A 23623-nucleotide genomic window follows, 5' to 3' on the forward strand; every position below is an offset into this window, starting at 1 on the left:
AGGCATAGTGAAAGATGAATACAATTATACAAGAAACCAGAACAAGACTCTTAACCCTACCTATCCCAAATTAACCCACAGGAACAAAAAATTAAAATAAATATCTCTAATGAGGATATTTGAGTTTCAACAAAAGAAAGGACAGAGTTCCACACTTTGTAAAATGAGTTAACAGAGTCTCTAATGGTGTGTTTAATTTTTTCTTAGTGTAGAAAGGACATTAAGTCCTTCAGCCAGGAAAAGTCACAAGGGGGGCGTTTATATGCAGTTCTGTCTATGGAGATTTTTATGTATTGGTAATGGCTGCTGATAGTTAATATCTGCTTTAAGATTAAGATAACAGACTAAATGTTTTATGACAGGGAGCTCAAGGTATCCGTGGACTGAAGGGCCATAAGGGAGAGAAGGTGAGTGTTTTTGGTCCAAAGCATCAAGTTTAAACATAAACCCAAACCAATTTTGTGCTACAGTTTTATATGTAACAATCAGTGCTAAATAATTTTTTTTTTTTTTTTTTACTTTACTTTACTTTCAGGGAGAGGACGGATTCCCTGGAGTCAAAGGAGACTTTGGTGTGAAGGGAGAGAGGGTATGTCTTACATATTACAAATCATCAGTGGATAGAAGCACATCCATTAACATGTGATTTAGCACAAATGTAAAATGATAGTAAATGGTAATAAAGCACTTGACTTTACTGACCCATTTCAACTGCCATTGAGATTTGTTGTGCACCATCAGGGAGAGGTGGGAGTGCCTGGCCCAAGAGGAGAGGACGGTCCTGAGGGGCCGAAGGGTCGCGTCGGTCCCCCTGGTGAAATCGGTCCTCTTGGCCTGGTGGGAGAGAAGGTTAGTTTGATCATGCAAAACGAGTCATGATTTCTAATTTGTTCCATTACATAAGCTACGTTTTGCATTGCCATTAATATTAACAGTAAGCTGTAATGAATATAAATGTTATGTTTTTTATATTAAATTTATATTCATGAATATAAAACTAATTAATTAATGTATTTTAGTTGCTGGTCTAAAAATGTATTAAATCGTACAAAATTATGCCAATCCAGGGTAAACTTGGTGTGCCTGGACTTCCTGGATATCCCGGAAGGCAAGGAATTAAGGTAAACAAAATAATAATATTGTTTAATATGCATTATAAGACATATAGCCAAGTGTTTAATCAAATTGAATGCATTTTTAAATCAATATAATGCTTGTATTTTTAGGGCTCCCTGGGTTTCCCAGGATTCCCTGGTGCAAATGGCGAGAAAGGCGGAAGGGTAAGAATTTTTAGACTAAATTAGACTAAAATTCAACAGTTACAGTAGAAGCATTTATAAGTCACAGGGATGGCAATGCAAGGTCTGCATTAAAGGTCAAAGTTGAGTAAAGTCCTTCACTCACAATAAAAATTGAAATAGTCCCACATAGACTATCTTTCTTTATTTTGAAAATCTGAAGTATTCTGAATTGATTTTTCTCTTTCCAGGGTTTGATTGGAAAACCTGGACCAAGAGGACAGAGAGGGCCAACAGTAAGGGCCTGTTTTAATTCATCATCTCCTCTCTCATCTTATTCTCTTCCACTTTTTTTAAACAAGCAATTTTTGCTTTCATTTGATTTGAAATGGTCTGATTTGTTTTGTAGATTAAAGTTGCGAGTTTTGATTCAAGCTGATGACAAATTTCAAATCAGTTGACTTGTAAAGCAATGTGCAATGATTTTCTAAGACTTCTTCTTTTTTTTCTTTTTTTAAAATCTTTTTAGGGTCCCAGAGGGCAGAGAGGACCCCGTGGGGCAACAGGAAAACCAGGTGCTAAGGTATGAGATTAATTTCAAGTTATTTTTGTGGACATTGTTTGAGGAGCTGGTCAAGTAATTTTGGTAGTCTTTCAACAATGACAATAAAGATCAATTAATTTCAATCAATCAGTTTCTATGTTCTGATGTTTTAGGGCGGATCCGGCAGTGACGGGCCTTCTGGACCACCTGGGGAGAGAGTATGTTTATTTCAGAACTTTATTTTATTTATTCAAAATATTTCAGTCTAGATTTTTACTTCAGCTTTAATTTATTTATAATGTTTCTGCATATTTTCAGGGGCTAACTGGACCTCAAGGTCCAAATGGATTCCCTGGACCAAAGGGACCTCCTGTAAGGAACGGTTTATTAGTTTGATCTGATGCTTAAAAACTTTCTTTTTTCTCTATTGCTTATTGATATGTCAATTGATTTTTGAAGGGACCTCCAGGGAAAGATGGACTGCCTGGACACCCTGGACAAAGAGGCGAAGTTGTACGTATCTTTCATTTTTATCACCTAAAGTACAAAATTCACTCTGATCAAAGTTAAACAGCAACATATATTTTTCACATTGCATTCTTAGGGTTTCCAAGGCAAAACTGGACCACCTGGGCCACCAGGAGTTGTTGGACCACAGGTGAGTTTTGTGCATTTATCAAGCAAAATGGATTTCTTTCTCGAGAAATTGTTCATTAAATTCCTCAAAAATCAATAAATCTTTAAAATCAATTAAAAAATGTATGGAACTGTACAAGCTTTACTCATTTCTAGTTCTTGTTTAGGGTCCCTCTGGTGAGACTGGTCCAATGGGTGAGCGTGGTCACCCAGGACCCCCAGGACCACCTGGTGAGCAAGGTCTTTCTGGGCCTTCTGGTAAAGAGGGAACCAAAGGAGATCCCGGTCCCTCTGGCGGCCCCGGTAAAGACGGACCCCCTGGACTGAGAGGATTCCCAGGAGAGAGAGGACTGCCAGGAACTCCAGTAATAAGTCTCACCCATTCTAGAGAATTTTATATTATAAAACCTTTTCTAATTGTATTTTGTCAACCAACTTTAAAACTGCACATAAATGTTTTTATACCTAACTGAGCTGTACCTTTGTGTTTTCACAGGGCACTGGAGGACTGAAAGGAAATGAAGGCCCTGCTGGACCACCCGGATCTGCTGTACGTTGCTCATAATAACCAGAATCTGACATGTCAAGTAGATACACTCTTAAAAATAAAGGTTCTTTATTGTTATTTATGGTTCCATGAAGAACCTTTAACATCCATAAAACATTTTTATTGCACAAAAGTTTTTTATACTGCAAAAAGGTTCTCTAAGTTATAAAATGTTGTTCACACTATAAGACAAAATGGCTCTCTTAAAGGTGCTGTATGTAGGATTGAACTAGGTATTGCAGTCCAAATTCAAAATTTTGGAGAGGGTTTTTTTTCACCCGGCCCCTCCTCCTCAGACTTGACACACACGCAGGTTGCCAGATTGATGACACCAACAGGAACGAGCGCACCTTCCTTGGCAGCTTCCATGACTGAATTGAAATACGCTGTGTTTTCTGCCAACTGGCATCCCGGGGTGCCGAAATACAATTGGGTAAACTGGCAGTGGGCGGGTTACACAGACCAAAACCATTTTCAAAGGAGAATAACTGACTGTAGCATTGTTTTTCAGATAAACATGTTAACTTAGCATGTTTCTTACATATCTGCAAACATATGGTATTTTTATGTTTTAGTAGAGTCAAAAACTTACATACAGCACCTTTAAGAACTGAAAGTTTCTTTGGGAACTCAGAATGGTTCTTCTATGGCATCACTGCAAAAACATCCTTTATTTTTAAGAGTATAGAGATATTAATTAGTGATTAGTGCCCCACTAACTTATGAATTCATATTGATATCGCTCATATTTCACACCAAAATCAAAAGGAAATATAAGTAATTATATTCTGCATAAAATGAATCCTTTTTAATGACAATCAAGCATATCAAATATTTATCTCTATATTTAATCATTTAATTGATTTATTTTATATTAACATAAATTAAAGGTAGTATAATAAATACAATACTGTAATGTATACTGTACTTACAGTTGTACTTGTTGTTTGCAATTGCAATGTGTATACGATTTAAATAATATTTACAATTTCAATTTTTTTTACAAAATATATTTTTCATAATGAGAACTCTATTTTCACATTAGAGTGGGCTAGAGAGAATAAATTATGTGCTTAATTGTTATAAAAATGATTTTTTTTATTATTATTATTTTAGGATGAAATAATAATGATAAATAATAATTCCCAGAGGTTTATGATCTTATTTTTGAGGAATTAAGAAATTAAATGATGGTCTTTCAGTATGTTACCATAACTGTATTTCTATGCAGGGATCACCTGGGGAGAGAGGAGCAGCTGGCACTGCAGGTCCTGTCGGCCCACCTGGACGACCTGGACCTCAGGGGCCCCCTGGAGCAGCGGGAGAAAAAGGAGTGCCAGTAAGTGTCTACTCTAGGTTTGCACCTTATCTCTAATACGGATTTATATATAGGCCTATCAAATAATATAATCCTGTCTTACAGGGAGAGAAAGGTCCAATTGGTCCAGCTGGTCGCGACGGCATCCAAGGACCAGTTGGTCTCCCAGGCCCTGCCGGTCCTCCAGGTACTGCTGGAGAGGATGGAGACAAGGTCAGCGACCTCTTCATATCTCAAACTCAAATCACAGTTATGTGGATGTTCTTGACAAATGTAAATTTGAATTGTTTTTTGTATAGGGTGAGGTTGGAGAGCCAGGACAAAAGGGAGGTAAAGGATCCAAAGGAGAACATGTGAGTAAATGAGCTTTCAGCCTTTCAGCTTGAAAAAATGTGAACGTCCTGTTTCAACAGAATGCGTCAACTAATAAAAGTGTATAAAGCCATTTCAGTTGGTCTTTAAATTTGAAATTCTTGCATGCTTAGATTTTCTTTAACTTATTCTGGTGGATCATTCTATAATCAATTATTTGCATATTTACAGGGTCCTCCTGGTCCACCTGGGTCAATGGGTCCTGTTGGACAGCCTGGTGCAGCTGTAAGTGTGGTTTAATGCAAATAAATGGGATCACAAATTCATGCTACTATTCACAGTTAGTCAAAAGGTTAAATAGGCTTGTGATCGACCCCATTTCAAATCTCTTCTCAGGGTGCTGATGGTGAGACAGGTGCGAGGGGTCAACAGGGACCATTTGGTGCTAAGGGAGATGAAGGGACAAGAGGGTTCCCAGGTCCTCCAGGCCCCATCGGACTGCAGGTACTGCGTTCAAACTGTATTTTATTCGCTCATACCCATTAAAATCTACATACTGGATGTCTTAGCTATTTGTTCTTCATTCACGTCTTTAGGGTTTGCCAGGCCCAGCTGGAGAAAAAGGAGAGACGGGAGATGTTGGTCCATTGGTGAGTCTTAATATTTTGATTTAAAGGTGCAATTGATGTATATAATGCAACATATGATGTTTTAGCATTTTGCATCACCCTTAGAATGAATATATATGATGGCTGTATATCCTAATGTTTTCTGGTTATGTATTTCTATAGGGTCCTCCTGGTCCCCCAGGTCCACGTGGTCCAGCTGGTCCTAATGGTGCTGATGTAAGTACCTTAATTTGCACTATGAATAATAATATACAAATGATGACAGTTCATTATTATATGTTTTATGATCACTATGCAATGACTCTCTGGAATACTTTATTTATTGGCCAATCATGGCATTCTGTGGTCAGTAAATTAGGCCTTTTGTGTCTAATTTAATGCACATCCTTAATTTTTCAGGGTCCTCAAGGTCCTCCAGGAGGTTTGGGTAATCCAGGTCCCATAGGAGAGAAGGCAAGTTTAAAAGAGTTCAACTTTCCACATGGATGATGACTTTTATTGACAAGATCAGCAAATCTGATTGATGGCACTTGACGTCTTTTTATTTGTATTGACAGGGTGAGCCTGGTGAATCCGGACCACCTGGTGTTGGTGGAGAGCCAGGAAAAATGGTGAGAATTTTAGTCAAAACATTTTTATTGTCCATTTTGAATCTGTACAAAATGCTCACACTTCTATTTATTTATTTAATAGATGTAAAATAGCTAACACCTTATTGGTTTGCTTATCTGATGGCAGGGCCCAAGAGGAGAGCGTGGTGAGAAGGGAGAGTCTGGGCAGCCGGGCACCTCTGGTCCTCCTGGTGGAAAAGGACCCCCTGGAGATGACGGACCCAAAGGAAACCCTGTATGTATTAAACATGACTTAGCTTTGAAATGAGAAATAGGTCTTTGTGTGACACTTCAGCCGCTGATTTCTGTGTTTTCAAGGGTCCTGTTGGTTTCCCTGGTGATCCCGGTCCCCCTGGTGAAGTTGGACCACGAGTGAGTAGAGCTTTCATTTATGTAGTTAAACATGACGCTTAAAGTCAACATGAAATTGAATTTGACCCACTCTTCATACATGTTCCTGGTCTTATTGTATATGATTCATCAGTGCAAGAAAAAATGTCTGACTTTCTTTCTGATCTTCTTTACAGGGCCAAGATGGTGCAAAGGGTGAAAGAGGAGAGGATGGAGAACAAGGAGAAGCTGTGAGTGGTCATGCAAATCTTCCTTATGCATACTTATAAGGTGTTTTTCAGGAGACACTGAGCACTATTTTTGCATGGCTTTAGGGTTCACCTGGACCAACTGGTGAGAACGGACCACCTGGACCTCCAGGAAAGAGAGTAAGATCAACTTATTTTACAAAAGCCCAACATTACCACCATCATATGTTAATTTGTAAGCTCTGTATTGTTGTATAACGATAATTGATGGTGTATTTCACTGTAACAAAGTTGTATTTACATATTTGGTTAACCAAAAAAAAAAACTAAAATACAGGTTCAAATAGAAAAATGCATATTTCTGGACATATTTCTGAAATTGTGTGTTAATGTTCTTATTTCAGGGTCCTCCAGGCACAAGGGGACCTGAGGGTCGTCAGGGAGAGAAAGGAAGCAAGGTAAGACTATGTAAATTATTGTAGATTATTGTAAATTTCTGTAGTTTTTTGTCCTCATGTAATATGTTTTTTTAGGGGGATTCAGGTGCCCTTGGCCCTCCAGGAAAGACCGGCCCTGTGGGGCCACAGGGTCAACCAGGAAAACCAGGAACTGAGGGTCTAAGAGGGTTGCCTGGAACAGTGGTATGATAATGGAATTGTGTTTTTGTCTGTTTATTTAACAATAACTACTGTAACGTTTATCAAAATGATCTTCTGATAACTGATAACTTCATTTAGGGTGAGCAAGGTGCTCCAGGTGCTGCTGGCCAGAAGGGACCTCCTGGACCAATGGTAAGAGCCTCTGTATTAAAGCATTACAGCAAACTCACACCTTATGGAGGTACAAGTTAGAGAAAAATACTTTGTGAAGAAGAGTATAAGTGCACACTCATCAACAAGTTCATTATAACCAATATGTCTGCAACAAACCATTGTCAAGTTACAATTTCCTCAAAATGCAGAACATCATAAATCGAGTCAACAATAGCTCACAGATGAAACATAGTTACATCACTATCAGTATTCAATAATTAATTAACAATCTTGATCAATTAAAATAACAGACTGATCCATATATCACATTACATCTTGACAAGCCCAATATTTAATGAGAAACAAAAAATCTCTGGGTATGTTGTGTTGGTCTTTTTGGGTCTCATTGTTTTTGGTAATAATTGTGAGTGAGTGTGCGGTTATATTCTTTGTTACTAAAAGACCTGCTGTATTATCAAATAAGTAATGGATTGAGTATTCAATATACAAGTATTAAAACCTGAAACACTTACTCTAAGAAGTGAACTATTATCACAGTTTCATGAGATGTGTGTATATGTGTTGAATGCCAAATTATTGTTCCCCTCCTCTCATAGGGTCCTCCAGGTTTGCCAGGTCTTCGTGGTGACCCCGGTGCTAAGGGTGAGAAGGGACATCCAGGTATGCTTGGTCTGATTGGGCCTCCAGGAGAACAAGGAGAGAAAGGAGACAGAGGCATGTCTGGACCTCAGGGATCTTCAGGACCCAAGGGAGAAACGGTATGTGAAGTCTGGTCACGTCCTGTGCACATCAAAATCAGACCACAGGCATATATGCATTACCATTCAAAAATTTGGCGTCAGTAAGATTTTCTAATGAAATCAATTCTTTTATTCATCAAGGATGCATTAAATTGATCAGAGGTGACAGTAAAGACATTTATAATGTTGAAAAAGGTTTAATTTCAAATAAATGCTGTTCTTATTAACTTAATGTTCATCAAAGAATCCTGAGAAATAAAATGTATCCTAGTTTCCACAAAAATATGAAGCAGTTTTCAACTGTTTTCAACATTGATAATAATCAGAAATGTTTTTTGAGCAGAAAATCAGCATATTAGAATGATTTCTGAACGATCATGTGACACTGAAGACTGGAGTAATGATGCTGAAAATTCAGCTTTGTCACCACATATTTTTTTCAAATATTATCAAATGTAAAACTGTTATATTAAATCATAATATATTCCACAATATTACTGTTTTTACTTTATTTTTGATCAAATAAATTCAGCCTTGGTGAGCAGAAGAGACTTCTTTCAAAAACATTAAAAAATCTGTCCAAACACCAAACTTCTGAACAATCGCATACATGCAAAACTTTCCCAGTTTATATCCTGTTTCATATCATCAAAAATCATGTTTGTTTTTTTCCATTTCTTGATGTGTTTTATTTTAGGGTATGCCTGGAGGAACTGGCCCTCTTGGTCCTGCAGGTCCCGCTGGTATGCCTGTGAGTAAACATTCATTGCCATTTCTCAGTTTTATAAAGCTGTTTATCATACTAAATTCTTGTGGAGAAACGTGCCTTAGGTATTTCAGTGGCACTTATTCTTCACGGTTAATCCTTTGTTAAACCTTTTATGAAATCTTGAAACTACGAGTACTCAAGCTGAGCTCTGAAGCACCAAAATATATCATCTCCAAACACTGGTCTCATGGATTAAAGCTGAATGGATGTGATGTTTCTCACAGGGTCCGAGGGGTATCAAAGGAGCTAAAGGTGCCTCTGTGAGTAATCCTTGCATATGTCCTTCCTTAAATATTTGTACTTAACATAAAATGTGTTATGACTGTGAAAAGCATCTCATGAGCCATGAAAATGAAATGTTAAATAAGACCTATACATAGTCCACATTTCTCGTACTTTACTGTAAAATGACACTAATATTGTATGTCTGCTCTCTGTGATACAGGGTGGAGCTGGTCCTAAAGGAGAAAAGGGTGTACAAGGACCACCAGGACCACCTGTGAGTTATATCTGTTATCTACAATACAAATGTTGCACAAGCATCATTGGAGATCAGCATATCCCAGAGATCCTGTATGCATGAAATGCAGCTGAATTTCCCTTTTGCTTTAGGGACCCCCTGGAGATGTCATCCAGCCGCTGCCCATTCAGTTCCCTAAGAAGTCCAAGCGCTCCATCGACGGCAGTAAGATGTTCTCTGAGACTGACGCTGAGGCTGCCGACGCCACGGGCACAGCGTTCCTGACCGGTAATGAAGGTATGGAGGAGATCTTCGGCTCGCTCAATTCCCTGCGCCAGGAGATCGAGAGCATGCGCTTCCCGCTGGGAACACAGGAAAGCCCGGCCCGCACCTGCCAGGACCTCCACCTCAGCCAACCAGATCTGAAAGACGGTACGATCGTCATGGTTACTATGTGATTGACGCATTCCGTAACCAATGGCGAGCCATTTTCCATTTGAATCATTCTTATTCTTTTATTCAGGAGAGTACTGGATTGATCCAAATCAGGGATGCGCTCGCGACTCTTTCAAGGTTTACTGTAACTTCACTGCTGGTGGAGAGACATGCTTGTATCCCAGCAAAGCTGTGGAAAATGTAAGAACTTGCTGTCATTCACTTTTATATGTTTATACTTTACTGCAACGTCCTTAGACTTCTGAAATCTTGATTGGTCTGAATTTACGAGTCCCAAATTCTGCCATAGGTGAAGATAAACACTTGGCCAAAGGAGAAGCCTGGGTCCTGGTTTAGTCAGTTTGCAAAGGGCAACAAGGTGGGTTTATCGCCTCAGAACTCTTCAAAATCATGTCTTTGATTCATATGTTTAATTTAGCCAAGTAATATGTTACTTAACCAGTCTTAAGTCGCAGGGGTATATTTGTAGCAATAGCCAAAAATACATTGTATGGGTCAAAATTATCCATTTTTCTTTTATGCCAAATATCATTAGGATATTAAGTAAAGATCATGTTCCATGAAGATATTTTGTAAATTTCTTATCGTAAATATATCAAAACTTCATTTTTGATTAGTAATATGCATTGCTAAGAACTTTTTTGGACAACTTTAAAGGCGATTCAGCTTTCGGATGATGTATAAATCTCAATTTTGAAAAATTGACACTTAAGTCTGGTTTTGTGGTCCAGGTTTATATGTATAAATTAACCAAAAGCTCTTTATTAAATTAATACGTCACCCAAAATTCTGTCATCATTTACAAAAGAAGATATTTTGAGCAATGTGGGTAACCAAACAACCAATGGGGACCAGCAGCTGGTTGATTAACCACATTCCTCAAAATATCTTCCTTTATGTTCAACAGAAGAAAGAAGTTCATATAGGTTTGGAATGACTTGAGGGTGAGAATATGATGACAGAATTTAAATTTTTGGGTGAACTATCCATTTAAAGTGTGTTTAGTTAATGTTTTTTTAGATATCAAAATCTAAGAAATATTACAGTGTCAAAATCACTATATTTAACGTTGTCGTTTTTGTTGTAGTTTTCATACGTTGACCTGAGTGGAGAGCCCGTGGGTGTCGTCCAGCTGGGATTCCTGCGGTTGCTCAGCGTTCAGGCTCGTCAAAACCTGACCTACCACTGCCAGCGATCAGTGGCCTGGGCGGACCTCACTACCGACAGCGGCTACCAGAGGGCACTACACTTCCAGGGTGCCAACGATGAAGAGCTCAGCTACGAGACCAGCCCCTACATCAAAGCCCTCGTCGACGGCTGCTCTGTAAGTTACCTCATCCTGATTAAACCAGAGATTGCAGTATGTTTGTATGCTAAATACAAGCTTAATTTCGCTGTATAATAAGTATTTTAAGGCATGAAAATATATATATATTTTTACATTAGATTCTTATCAATTAAATTATAAATTACAGTTATTTAATGTAACTTTTTTTTAACATTTGTGGTCGGTTTTTTAAGAAGCTCTTCTGCTCATACAGTAAAAACAGTAATATTGTGAAATATTGTTACAATTTAAAATAACTGTTTTCTATTTTAATATATTGTCAAATGTAATTTATTTCTTTGATCAAAGCTGAATTTTCAGCATCATTACTCCAGTCTTCAGTGTCACATGATCCTTCAGAAATCATTCTGATTTGAAACGTTTCTGATTATTATCAATGTTGAAAACAGTTGTGCTTCTTCATATTTTTTATGGAAACAGTGAAACATTTGTTTTCAGCATTTATTTGAAATAATATTTTGTAACATTGTAGTCTTTACTGTCACTTTTGATCAAGTTGAAGTGAATCCTTCCTGAATAAAAGTTTTTTTTTTTCTAAAAATCTTACTCCAAACTTGGAATAGTAGTGTATATTATTACTGTTGCGAGAATTATACAAGCACCGAATTTATTCTAAAAGTTTTTAAATAAATAAATAAGAATAAATAAAATAAAAATTTTAAAAACCTTTACAAACTTTGTAGTTTGATCTGATTTATGAAATCAAGTGCAAAAAATAGTTTGCTAAACAACTAATATTTTTTAAATGTAAACTGCACCTCGTCTTGATTACACAATTTATTTAAGGTTTGTTTTTAGAAACCAAAATGTAATATTATTTTTTTTAAATTAGTGCTGTCAAACGATTAATTGCATCCAAAATGAGTTTTTGTTTACATAATATGTTTTTGTACTGTGTATATTTATTATGTATATATAAATACACACAAATGTATGGATATATTTACAAAAAATAAGTTATGTTTATATATTAAATATATATTATATATAATATAAATTATATTTTCAAAATATATACTGTATGTGTGTAAATTTATATATACATAATAAATATACACTGTACACACATATATTATGTAAACAAAAACTTTTATTTTGGATGCGATTAATTGCGATTTATCGTTTTGACAGCACTAAAAACATTGTTTGTAATTATTAAAAACCTTACACCCTCTTTTCGCCTCTTCCCCTGCAGTATCGTAAAGGCTTGGACAGGACAGTGCTGGAGGTGAACACACCTCAGGTGGAGCAGCTCCCCCTGCTGGACATCAGGATCTCAGACTTTGGGGAGGACAATCAGAAATTTGGTTTTGAAGTGGGACCTGTCTGTTTCCTGGGATAAACACACACATGCTGAGGGCAAGGGGAATACAATCACCGATACAAGCGAGAACACACACATTCATACACACACACACACACACACACACACACTCATTAATCATGCACTTAAAACCTAGACATAAATATCACCGCATAGAGATGTGCCAACACTAATAAAGACATTTGAAATCACGTGTAAGAAGTGGGACACATAGATTCACACACATATGCACACACACATTGTGAAACAAAGTTGCACACAAAGTACACGCCCAGGGAAAAACACTCCCAGCAACGGAGGAGAAGAGAGCCATTCTCGCAGGAGAGGAGAGAAGATGTTCTGTGATGGCGCAGATACTGCTGGCCTAAAGCGGAAGACCCTCCCGTTTCGGCCCCCTCTCTCTCCCACAGATCCCCTCCCCACTGTTCCTCTTCTGAGACGCTCCACTCTTCCTACCTCCATGCCTGATCGCTCCCAAATAGTCCTGTGCGAAGCTCCGCCCCTTCCTTCCTTACCTTCTAGAATAGAATGATCTGCAGGTGCTACATTTAAACTGAGGAACGGAAGCAGAGCGTCAAAGTTCCATTAGAACCATTTCAAATCACGTCGTCAACATACGCAATGAAAAGCCATTTACAGTGTAAAATTGTATTGAATTTGATATTGTTGTACATTTATTATAGAATGATAAAATCTGTAAGCATTCTCAATTTTTTTGGTTCATGCTGTGAACATGCTGCCAATTTACCAGTCCAGTATTTTTTGGTGAACGTATGCAAGCTGGTTATTGTTTCATTACAGAGGCCTTTAAAAATTAGCATTTTTTCTGGCACGCTTTTAACATTGTGCCATTTTGACCCGCAGCGAGCTCATGGGTTCGTGACCTTTCGTGTGGACAGTGTTCAGGCTGGAATCGTGCATGAGAACCATTTGTACAGAAATATTTTATTGTATTTATTTTGTGAAACAAACAGGTGCTCACAAGAAAATGACCAACACTTGCAGTACAAAATAATGTGGTATTCATCTGTAATTATTTCCTGTAGTTTTTTCATCTATTAAATATGTAAATTAAACCCCAGAAAGCAAATCTGCCTTCTCTGTATGATATGTACACTTGGTGATAGATCACGTTTACATCACAGCTTGAGGTTCAGGTGGAGACAACAGAACGACCGAAATGTCTCGAGATTCAGACAGCAGTGGAGAAGGGACAGGAAGAGGAAGGAGAGGGAAGGAAACTGATGGTGGTTTGTTTTTTATGTATATTTTTTGTTTCTTTTTTAAAACATGGCGAGGGGAATGAAAAGCTATAAAAAATCATTTGTGAATTAAAAGTTGTTTGTGTGGTTTTCTCACAAGGACAATACTGCTAGGATTGTTTTTGTCGGTGAGACAAACATCTGTCTTTATAAAATATGGTGCTAAAACGTGTTTTATGTAAGTACTTCAGAATCTGTTTGTGTAATATATAATCTATTTAAAGAGCTGTTGGACTCCTTTGTTGTTCTTTTCCGCGTTTGTTTCGGTGCTTTTGCTCATATTTCATCTGCCTCTCCACGCTTCTGAGCCGAACTCCCATTTTCAGCTTTCAACAACTTAACACGTCTCTTGTGTCTCAGAAAAACCACAATATGTAATCTGGCCACTTTCCTTCAAACGACTCCTAAAACCCTTTTAAATGATGAATTTTGTTTCACTCTATTAGTCTGAGTTTTGAAATGTTAACTGTTTTAATTCTTTGACTTGATGTTGTTTTGGTCCAAACGTTCCCATTAAACCACACATCAACACATTTCCTCCTGTGTCAACTTAATTGTTTTTTATAAGTGGGTTCGGTGTAAAATATCCACATTTTAATTGTATAAATATAGAATTTTTAATTTTCATTTGTTACATTGTTCACAATATTTTACAGCAATTAAATGTAATTTATACAAGGACAACTTCACGAAGATGAAGGCACAGAGTTGGTGATCAGTTTAGTGTCATTCAACAGTTTTCAGCCAATGAAGAGTCCACCTGTATTGTTAAAGAGAAAACGCCACGTCAGTTCAAAACACACTTGAGAATGAAATTGCACAATTTGCTGATCAGCAAGAGATCAAGCGTCTTACCAGCAACTTCAATGCTGATTCCAGTAATATATCGACTGTCATCAGAAGCCAGAAATGCACATGCATCAGCTACTTCTGCACAGGGAAGCAAGAGTGAGAAATAGATATTTATATATAATAAGATATCAAATCCAAAGCAATTATTAGAACACCCTTCTGATAGAAATATGTTCATGAAAATGTTTTTCTGTAATGAAAAGATGTACCAGCAGGTTCTCCCATTCTTCCCACTGGAATGATGGCTGTGAGCTGCAAAAAATTATCAAAAATAGTGCTCATAGTTACAATAGATGTGACTTCAGTGTGCTACATTGTCTGACAATGCATCAACCATGCAATTTCAATTCATAAATCTTATTCAATTTTAGGATCCTTTACTAAAGTTCAAAGCTGTTGTAAAATCTATGAAAAACAATCACTTAAATAATTCTTGCTTACTTTATCGATGACTTTCTCTGGTACTTTATCTGTCATGGGTGTAGTGATGAACCCGGGCAGGACACAGTTGCAGCGAATGCCAAATCTAAAAGGAAGAAAATAATGTTTTTCATATAAAATCATACACATATAGAACAATGCACTCTTTCTTTAAACTTTTCTCAATTAAAAAGCTCAACCAGCCCATAACTAAGACATAAGCAGACCACAAACCCTAAAGCAAAACTCGCAGGTGTGTAAATGTTATAATTACTGTGTGAGATTATAATGAAATGCTCACACACTTGCTCAGCTCTTTGGCAGCGGTTCGAGTGAGTCCCTCCACTCCGGCTTTAGAAGCGGAGTAGTTCACCTGCCCGATATTCCCAACCTACAGACAAAGAAACAGACACTTAAGTAATAATATGCTCTGAAAATGTTAACCGTCTGCTGTGTAAAAATGTTAAATGTCCACTATAATAAAACAGCGAGAAAATGACTAGAGCCTGATACTGCTCTAGATGCGTGACCTTGCCCACGATGCTGCCCACAGTGATGATGGAGCCCTTCACAGCTCCTGCAGAAACTAAAGCCTTCGAGACGGCCTGAGTCACGAGAAACGTGCCCTGAAAGACATCAGCAATACAGAAGATCAGACACACGCCTGCGCACCCTCGAGATTACTTACAAAACTTTCAGAAACACTACGAAAAAGAGGACAACTTGATGGGAACAACTATATACACAGACACTACCATTCAAAACTTGGGCTGAAATATAAATCTTCAAATAAAATTCATACTTTTATTCAGCAAGGATGCATTTTACAAAAGGTTTCTGTTTTCAACAATGATAACAATAATAACAAATGTTTCTTGCGCAGCAAATCAGAATATTAGAACGATTTCTGAAGGATCATGTGACACTGAAGATTGGAATAATGATGCTGAAAATTAATTGCATTACAGGAATAAATTACATTTTAACATATATTCACATAGAAATATGCTATTATAAACTGTAAAAATATTTCACAATATTACTGTTTTTACTGTATTTTTCATCAGATAAATGCAGCCTTGACAAAGACATTAATTTTTTTTGTTCTTTCACAAAATGTGACTCTTCAATTTGCTGGTAAGATTGTTACTTTTAGAAAAAAGAATATATATGTATTTTTCTCCCATCACCTTTTGCTCTCAGACTCTGTAAAACACTGATCAAAGATCATCCTCTGTTGCTTCTCACGACTGTATATAGTGACATTAAACACAATAATTAAATTCTGGACTGCAGTACCTTGAGATTAATCTTGATTACTTTGTCAAAATCATCTTCTTCCATCTTGAGAAGGAAGTCATCTTGCGTGATCCCGGCTGCATTCACACACACAGACGGAGGCTGGAAGTAGCGGCGCTGCAAGAAAACAAGAATAAACATGTGAACTTTCTGATTTACTGTTCGAGCTCCAGAAGAGCCTATTAACACGTCTTTCACACCTGTACACTTGTCACTAGTTTCTCCACACTGTCCTTAGATGACACATCCACCCCCAGGGCCATGTGCTGCTGACCTCTGAGGTCATGTGACAGCAGCTCCAGCGTCTGATTGGCTGATTCTTCATTGAGGTCAGCCACTATTACAGAAGCTCCTTCAGAGGCGAACCTCTGACACACAGCCCTGCCAATGCCACTGCCGCCTCCTGAAACACAACAAATCATCATCTGATCAACACAAACACTTCAAAACCTTTCAAAAAAATAAATGACATATACCCTAAATATGCAATGCATGATGACACACTGCAAAATCTAGTCTAATTCCTAAGGGTTAAAAAAAAGCTTAAGCATTTTATGTATTCTGTTTGATATATAAATACTGAGAACAATATGGTAGCTGTAGCTTTAAACAATGCACTCGTTTTTACACAGTCAACCTTCAGCTTGCATGATCTACAAACTGCTTCACGAGCACTCAAAGCTGACTTGTATGACAAAAGTGTCCAACTGTAAAATGTTATTATGACTTTAAATACAGTAAAAAAATATACAGGTGAACATTAAAGCAAATTAAATGTATTTAAATCACACCTGTCACTAATGTCAGCCTGGATATGAGTCGCGAGGACGCCGCCATGATGCTGTACAGTGTGCTGTAGTCCGCAAGAGGCCGCCAGAAACCATATTTCCATATTTACTTATTTACGGTCTCTACCACTTTCAAAGTCATCATGACATGAGCATTTCGCACAGCTGGTGTCTTCTTAAAAGATATGTGAAAAATAAAATGAATATGCTCACATTTATGTCGCTCAAAACCTTTATTATCTTCTTTGATGAATTATGCTTGTTGGTGCAAACACGACGTCTGAGTATAAATGACCTGGATTAAAAGTAATTTTAAGGCTAAAATAATTGATTTCTGTTTCTGTGTTTTAATGCAGTGAAATTAAGTTATTAAAATGACTGAGAATTGCATTGACTCGTTTTAATTGAACTGAACAGTAATGCATGCAATTACTGTCGTAAGCAGAGAGTGGTGATAAGGTCCTTGATTGTTAAAGTTAACTCTTTAAAAAAATATTTTTATTTTCACATTAAAAAAAATATACATTTAAGAAACGAGAGAAAATATTATTACATCGCTCTGAGAAGCTAAATCAGCACCGGAGTAATTTACAAATGTCCAGCAATACCGTAACTGACCACAAGAGGACAGAAGTGTACAACTGAGAAAAAACAAAAACAAATGTGACCCTGGACCACAAAACCAGTCACAAGGGTGCATTTTTGGAAATTGAGATTTAGACATCATATGAAAGCTTAAAGAGTTAATAAGATTTCCATATGGTTTGCTAGGATCTGACAATATTTGGTCGAGATAAATCTGCTAGAAAAAATCAAAATATTGAGAAAATCGCCTTTAAAGTTGTCCAAAAAAGTTCTTAGCAATGCATATTACTAATCAAAAATGAAGTTTTGATATATTTACGATAAGAAATTTACAAAATATCTTCATGGAACATGATCTTTACTTAATATCCTAATGATTTTTGGCATAAAAGAAAAATTGATAATACAATGTATTTTTGGCTATTGCTACAAATATACCCCAGCGACTTAAGACTGGTTTTGTGCTCCAGGATCACAAATGACCTGCGGTGCTAAAGTTAAAAAACCAAATTTCAATATATTTCAATTTAAATATAACTCAATTTAAACTTCCAAGGGACCCTCAATATGTCTTAGATTTATATAAAAGTTATATTTTCAAATTGTCTTGTGTAGATTTTTAATAACAATCCATTTATTACAATTATTTTAAATAAAATGTAAAAGTTTTTGTTAAAAAAATGTCAACAAATTATACTACAATGTACAAAAATTATAACTATAAATATTTATTTTGTATATAATGTCTGTGCCATCTTTTCTACATATTTTGCTTGCTTTCTTAAATCTCAAACTACTGAATTTTTTTTTTTTTTTTTTTTTAAGTTTTGTTAATTAAAAAGTTTTTTCCTAGCTCAAATATAGCTGTAATGAGATTTTTCAGGGAGTCGCGAAGAGCTTTAACACTCCTGAGCTCCTGATAATGCTCTGGCTTCTCACTGACTGTGAATGAGCTCTGCACTGCACCTGTGCTCTGAAACACAAACCAGCGTCTGGGGAAATAAACAGAACAATTAACCACCGTCCCGAGAGGCTGTATTTATGCAGCTTTTCCATCTCAACTGATATCATTCAACACCATTAGATTAAAAATAAAACATCATTGAATCCCTATACACAAATGAGTCACAGACACATTTTTATCAACCTCTTTGATATTTTGTTGCAATTTTGAGGCATTTATTTTGCATATTTTTTTCTGTCTGTCCTTATGTTTTGTTTAGAGCTGTGGTTTTGATATGTAAATAAGCCAGAGGCAATCATGCATAGGTAAATTATGCCAATAAGTCTTTATTAAAATGAGCAATAATATACAACAACAGGGGGAAATAAATGATTTACATACACATGCAAAAGCAGAGTGGACGTTCAATGGTTCCACCCTTAACATCATAAAAACAGCTCTCAATGGAGGGCAAGAGAGGTAAAACCTGGGGGAAAACAAGAAAAGTGTTTTCATATTCCTGCATTATCAGAGTTGTATTATTATTTTAGGGCCAATAGTGGCAGAGGTTTACCTCTGTGCTGTTTCTTGTAGTGCCAGAATGCAGGAGAAAGAGCCACGACAAGGCCGATAAGGAAAAAAGAGCAACCCACAGCTAACTTTATGAATCTGGTATCGAGAGAGGTGGAGTCTGAGTGTGAGAAAAGAGACAATGAACCAGTGACAGACATAAAAAACCTGCTTTAACAGTACATGAAAATCAATAAACCAGCAATGCAAGAAAAACACCTGGATTTTATGACTCAAAATGCATGTGTGTGGATTTTACAAGCTGGAAACTTCTACAGTGATTCCAGCATGATATCAGAAGAACTAGTATTTCATGAACACAAACATACACAGGAGCATTTGAAAGATGTGGCTTTGTATTTGCAGAGAGAAAAGAGGAAGTGATGGAAACTTTGGACTAGACCACATTTGTTGGGTAATGGACAAAGCACCTTGTCATTTACGGTATTAGTTTAATATTATTTATTTACCATTTAGTCTTAATTTTTCTTTTCATTTAATTTTTTTGTCATTTTGTTATGCGCCAGACCACATTTGTCAGTTGTGGACAGAATGCCTTGTCAATTCCACTGTCATTTTAATATTATTTATACACTATTATAGTTACTCATATTTTTAAATAGCATCTGTTTATATTTTACATTTTTATTTTTGTTTTAGGTTGATTTTTAGTTAATTTAGTACATTTTTTGTAATTTTGTTTTCCACCAGACCACATTTGTTGGGCCATGAACAAAATACCTGCACAGTTCAAGTGTCATTTTAATATTATTCATATAGTATTATAGTTTTTTTTGTTTGTTTTTTTTCCATTTTTTTTTCCATTATTCATTATTTAATATATATATATATATATATATATATATATATATATATATATATATTTTTTTTTTTTTTAATTATTCACATTTTTAGTCATTTTGTTATTGCCTTGACAGTTCCAATAGTATTTTAATATTATTTAAATACTGTGATATGTTCATTAATATTCTCATTAATTTTTATTAATATTATTATTAACAATTAATTAATAGCTAGTTTTTATTTTTGTATTTTCTATTTTAATGTAGTTACATTTTTGTATTGTTTGGCACCAGACCATATTACCTTCTTACAAAATACCTGTTATTTTAATATTATTTATATACTATTATTATAGTTTATATGCATAATTTTAATTAGCTTTTATTTATTATTTTCAGTTCATTTTAACTTCATTTTTAGTAATTCTGTTATACACCATCTGTTGAGTCATGGATACAATGCCTCTTCACTTCCAGAGTTATTTTAATATTATTTAAATACAGTTTTTGTTTTTATCAATAATTAGCCTTTCATTTTTTATTTTCAGTTATTTAATTTTTTTGTGATTTGGGGCTCATTTTTATTAGTTTTTATAAATATTACCATTTCATTTTTAATAGTTTTAAGTTTTTCATGCACTATTTATATTTTATTTTATTTTATTACAGCTTTATTTAAATTTAAAAAAGTTTGTAAAAATGTAATTAATACATTTATTTATCAATAATAACCCTGGTCAGTTCTTCTGCAAGAATTAGATGTAACATGTGCACTGATAGTCATATAATCATCCTACCAATCACGTGATTTCCAGCAGTTATTGTTGTGGAAACAAACGATGGTCTTCTCAAATTTGTCAATAAACTCAAGAAGCAGAGTTCCAGATGTCAAAATAAGACTTTATACAAAGCCACATCTAAAGTCTGTCGGGGCATACATTTTATACCCATCTTTCTAACCAAAATGGCTAGTTTCGGTTTTTAATTTAATCTGGTTTACCACAATTTCTTATCAGTCCACTTTTATTCCCCTGGCCACTTCATTTTAATGGCGGAATTTGGCCAGATCAGCCACCTTTATTCTGCTGCCAATAAGGTGGCCACATGGGACAAACCCCAAACTTGTTTATCTGTCACACTCTGGAAATCACCCAGAGTTCATAGGTTTATTTGAGTTCACTGAAACAACCCAATGGAAACCACCAGCACTACCCAATAGACAGGCCCTCAGACTTGCATTCTACATTAGGACATCCAGTATTGGAATAACTCAACATATTAATTAACATATTGATTACTTTCATGACCATGCATCATATTTTAAGTAAGATAACTCCATATTGAGTAAATAGCATAATATAAATAACACAGTATTATCTAATGCACAGTCAGCACAGATCACGAGCGTGTCTCACCCCACAGAACGAGGACAGGCTCCTCCAGACCGCTGTGCTCCACTCGGCAGCTCACCGTCACTCCTCTGTGAAGCACCAGCTCCAGGTATGAGTGCATCTGGTAGCTCCAGTCGCCATTATCCATGAATTCAGTAGAGACCACGTCTCCAGTGACCTCTGATCCGTCCAGCAGCCAGGTGACGTTGATGGCCTGGGGGTAGAAATCGAACGCATGGCACTCCAGCGTGGTCAGCTGACCGTAACGAGCCTTACTATTGGAGCGTACCGTAACAACGGGCGGCACTGTTGAGAAGACAGCAAGAGCAATGACAGTGAGATAAATCCATCAAATTTAACTGATGCAACTCTTCAAACAATTCAGACTCTGCTTTCATTTCCAGTTTTATACTCTGGCTTAATAAACTGAGGTCATTTCTGAGGAGTTGAGTTTGCTCACCCTTTCTTGCTTCACTTTTGATATAAAGTCTGGCATTAGCTCTACACAGTGTTTCCACCTGCTCCTTCCGCTCTTTCATCTTCCAGCTCTGATTGTTGTAATGCTCAGCATTTTTGATCCCATACTCATCGAAACCAACATACTTGCCCAACCTCGAGTCATAAATGCAGAGAAGCTTTTGGTTGAAGACCAGCTTCACTGTGTAGATCATGTCAGACAAATCCTCTTTGCTAAACTCGCATTCATCGATGTCCTGGAACACATAAACATCTGAAGGGAACAGACAGTTATTCAAATAAATTTCAGTATATGCCAGTTAAGATATGTTCTTGAGAGTTCAATATGCCATAGAAGAACCTTTCAGTAAACAGTTCTTAAATAAACACTTTTTCTTTGTGAAAAGAACATTTTAATAATTTGTTTCCACTGTAAAGAACCTTGACCTGCCTCTGTTTTTTTATTTTGTACTGTTCTCTGATGTCCACTTATAATGTTATCCAGATTTGTACATCAAAAAACATCACAATTTAGAAATAATAGGCTATTTTCTGTCTTGTTTCAACCCCCTCATCAGAAAGCTCCGTTTGAATAGGCATGCTGGATTGTAGACTCGGAAGTAAACGCCCACTGCTATGATTGGCTAATAGTTGTGTTTGTTTATCAGCCTGCATCCTTCATTAAAAATAAAGTTCATTCACTCTTTGCTAATGTTGGGATCAAAAGCATGGCAATGCAAATATCTTTATCGTTTGGTTTCTGCGTAGAGTAGACCTGCGTTTGCCTCTCTCGTTATTTACACTATGTGCATGAACCGGTGGGCGGGGCTAAACAGGCAGCGATGTAGAAGCAGGTGTTGATCTTCTTCTGCGGAGGCGGTGCTTAGCCACACTATTACGTCATAAAGTGCCACATTCCACAAGCTGTCATTTTGGCAGATTGGCTTCAATATAAGCTGTTTTTAGACTAACAAGAAAGTTTTGAAATTTACAAAGATGTTTTTTTTATATAGTACAATGACCTCTTATATGTCAAAAGTTCTTGATTTTTCAGTTCATGGCCCATTTATTAGGGTCAAGTTATTTTTAGGAGTCCAGAAATAAGCAATTTGTTTTATCCGGATTGAGGCTTTAGAAAGCTCAAACAGGGACGTACATTTAACAAACCACAAGAAGAAGCTCAAATGTATTTGATCATATGGTTAGTCACCATAAAATGGCCAGACTGGCCCTACAAGTCAGTCCTGTCTTCATATAATTTCTAAACTGAACTAAACTCACCTTTAGACGAGACACAACAAAAAGCAAAGCCCACCAGGACAAGTCCAAGTCCGAGTGTCCTCATCTCTGTGTTGTTCTTCTAGTGCTGTTTGAAAATCAGTCTGAATAATGAAAGCATTCATATGCTTCACTTCTTATGGATACTTCCTCATAATTTAGTATCAATCACGCATGAGACCAGGAACAAAAAGTTAAATGCCTGTAAAACACTCTTTCAACAAGTTTCTTGTCTTTACTAAAACACATTTCAGTTTTCACACCACTATGATCTAAAAAATTCAATTACAATTAATATAAAAATTAAGGAGCATTAAGTGTGAATTAACTAAATTACAGAACAATTATTAGCTCAGTTTGACAACCCAATGAACTACTGTCTGACCTAAATAACACAAACCCATCTATACATACATTTATGTTACCCAAATATAATCGTTACTACACTCAGCACAACACACCACTATGGGGCTTCTGCTAAATGAGCAACTGCCATAGAGATCAGTGTTGCCAACTAATTTTCAGAGAAAGTTGCTAAAGGAAGGTCGATTTGTTGCTAAAAGTTGCTAAATGATGTTGTGATGTCATTGCGCGATGACGTCATTGCGTAATCACGGCGCAAAATTGTCACAACATCAAATCTCAGCAAAAATATATATTTTATATATGTTAATTTAGATTTGTTTGTAAAATAATATGCAAAATATTATATTAAAATATAAATAACTGTAT

The 23623-nt window shown here is 36.3% G+C and overlaps 3 protein-coding genes across 8 annotated transcripts in view; 1 reads left to right on the forward strand and 2 right to left on the reverse strand.

Annotated features, from left to right (window-relative positions):
- col11a2 (collagen, type XI, alpha 2) overlaps positions 1-12262 on the forward strand; it is a 38129-nt gene extending 25867 nt beyond the window's left edge. For all 5 annotated transcript variants that reach the window (XM_058754158.1, XM_058754160.1, XM_058754157.1 and 2 more), the window contains 38 exons: positions 363-407; positions 536-589; positions 742-849; positions 1068-1121; positions 1227-1280; positions 1490-1534; positions 1768-1821; positions 1956-2000; positions 2101-2154; positions 2242-2295; positions 2387-2440; positions 2586-2783; positions 2915-2968; positions 4197-4304; positions 4389-4496; positions 4583-4636; positions 4827-4880; positions 4992-5099; positions 5192-5245; positions 5387-5440; positions 5624-5677; positions 5782-5835; positions 5963-6070; positions 6154-6207; positions 6363-6416; positions 6501-6554; positions 6779-6832; positions 6908-7015; positions 7112-7165; positions 7744-7905; positions 8585-8638; positions 8881-8916; positions 9102-9155; positions 9269-9548; positions 9640-9752; positions 9862-9930; positions 10660-10896; positions 12116-12262. In XM_058754158.1, coding sequence (XP_058610141.1) covers positions 363-407; positions 536-589; positions 742-849; positions 1068-1121; positions 1227-1280; positions 1490-1534; positions 1768-1821; positions 1956-2000; positions 2101-2154; positions 2242-2295; positions 2387-2440; positions 2586-2783; positions 2915-2968; positions 4197-4304; positions 4389-4496; positions 4583-4636; positions 4827-4880; positions 4992-5099; positions 5192-5245; positions 5387-5440; positions 5624-5677; positions 5782-5835; positions 5963-6070; positions 6154-6207; positions 6363-6416; positions 6501-6554; positions 6779-6832; positions 6908-7015; positions 7112-7165; positions 7744-7905; positions 8585-8638; positions 8881-8916; positions 9102-9155; positions 9269-9548; positions 9640-9752; positions 9862-9930; positions 10660-10896; positions 12116-12262 — 3159 coding nt within the window. The remainder of the gene's footprint in view (positions 1-362; positions 408-535; positions 590-741; positions 850-1067; positions 1122-1226; positions 1281-1489; positions 1535-1767; positions 1822-1955; positions 2001-2100; positions 2155-2241; positions 2296-2386; positions 2441-2585; positions 2784-2914; positions 2969-4196; positions 4305-4388; positions 4497-4582; positions 4637-4826; positions 4881-4991; positions 5100-5191; positions 5246-5386; positions 5441-5623; positions 5678-5781; positions 5836-5962; positions 6071-6153; positions 6208-6362; positions 6417-6500; positions 6555-6778; positions 6833-6907; positions 7016-7111; positions 7166-7743; positions 7906-8584; positions 8639-8880; positions 8917-9101; positions 9156-9268; positions 9549-9639; positions 9753-9861; positions 9931-10659; positions 10897-12115) is intronic.
- Positions 12263-14127: 1865 nt separating this feature from the next.
- Positions 14128-17051, reverse strand: hsd17b8 (hydroxysteroid (17-beta) dehydrogenase 8). The gene is made up of 9 exons (XM_058754162.1): positions 16869-17051; positions 16278-16480; positions 16078-16194; positions 15309-15404; positions 15084-15169; positions 14800-14884; positions 14568-14610; positions 14362-14436; positions 14128-14266 (listed from the first exon to the last, which is right to left on the reverse strand). Exons 1-9 carry the CDS (start codon positions 16912-16914, stop codon positions 14247-14249), a joined length of 771 nt encoding a protein of 256 aa, XP_058610145.1. The 5' UTR covers positions 16915-17051; the 3' UTR covers positions 14128-14246.
- A 1351-nt stretch (positions 17052-18402) lies between these two features.
- On the reverse strand, positions 18403-23605 carry LOC131525544 (HLA class II histocompatibility antigen, DP beta 1 chain-like). Of its 2 annotated transcripts, none has more exons than XR_009267245.1 (6): positions 22895-23605; positions 21618-21887; positions 21182-21463; positions 18968-19084; positions 18796-18880; positions 18403-18442 (listed from the first exon to the last, which is right to left on the reverse strand). XR_009267245.1 is itself a non-coding variant. In XM_058753295.1 (6 exons), the coding sequence occupies exons 2-6, from the start codon at positions 22956-22958 to the stop codon at positions 18855-18857; spliced, it is 759 nt and encodes a 252-aa protein (XP_058609278.1). In that variant the 5' UTR covers positions 22959-22995; positions 23353-23370; the 3' UTR covers positions 18735-18854. The 2 variants fall into 2 exon arrangements, 1 of the variants encoding a protein (XP_058609278.1); XM_058753295.1 differs by lacking the exon at positions 18403-18442 and having other exon boundaries at positions 18735-18880; positions 22895-22995; positions 23353-23370.
- Between the last annotated feature and the right edge of the window lie 18 nt (positions 23606-23623).

Source organism: Onychostoma macrolepis, chromosome 19, assembly GCF_012432095.1.
Source record: "Onychostoma macrolepis isolate SWU-2019 chromosome 19, ASM1243209v1, whole genome shotgun sequence".
Taxonomy (NCBI): Eukaryota; Metazoa; Chordata; class Actinopteri; order Cypriniformes; family Cyprinidae; genus Onychostoma; species Onychostoma macrolepis.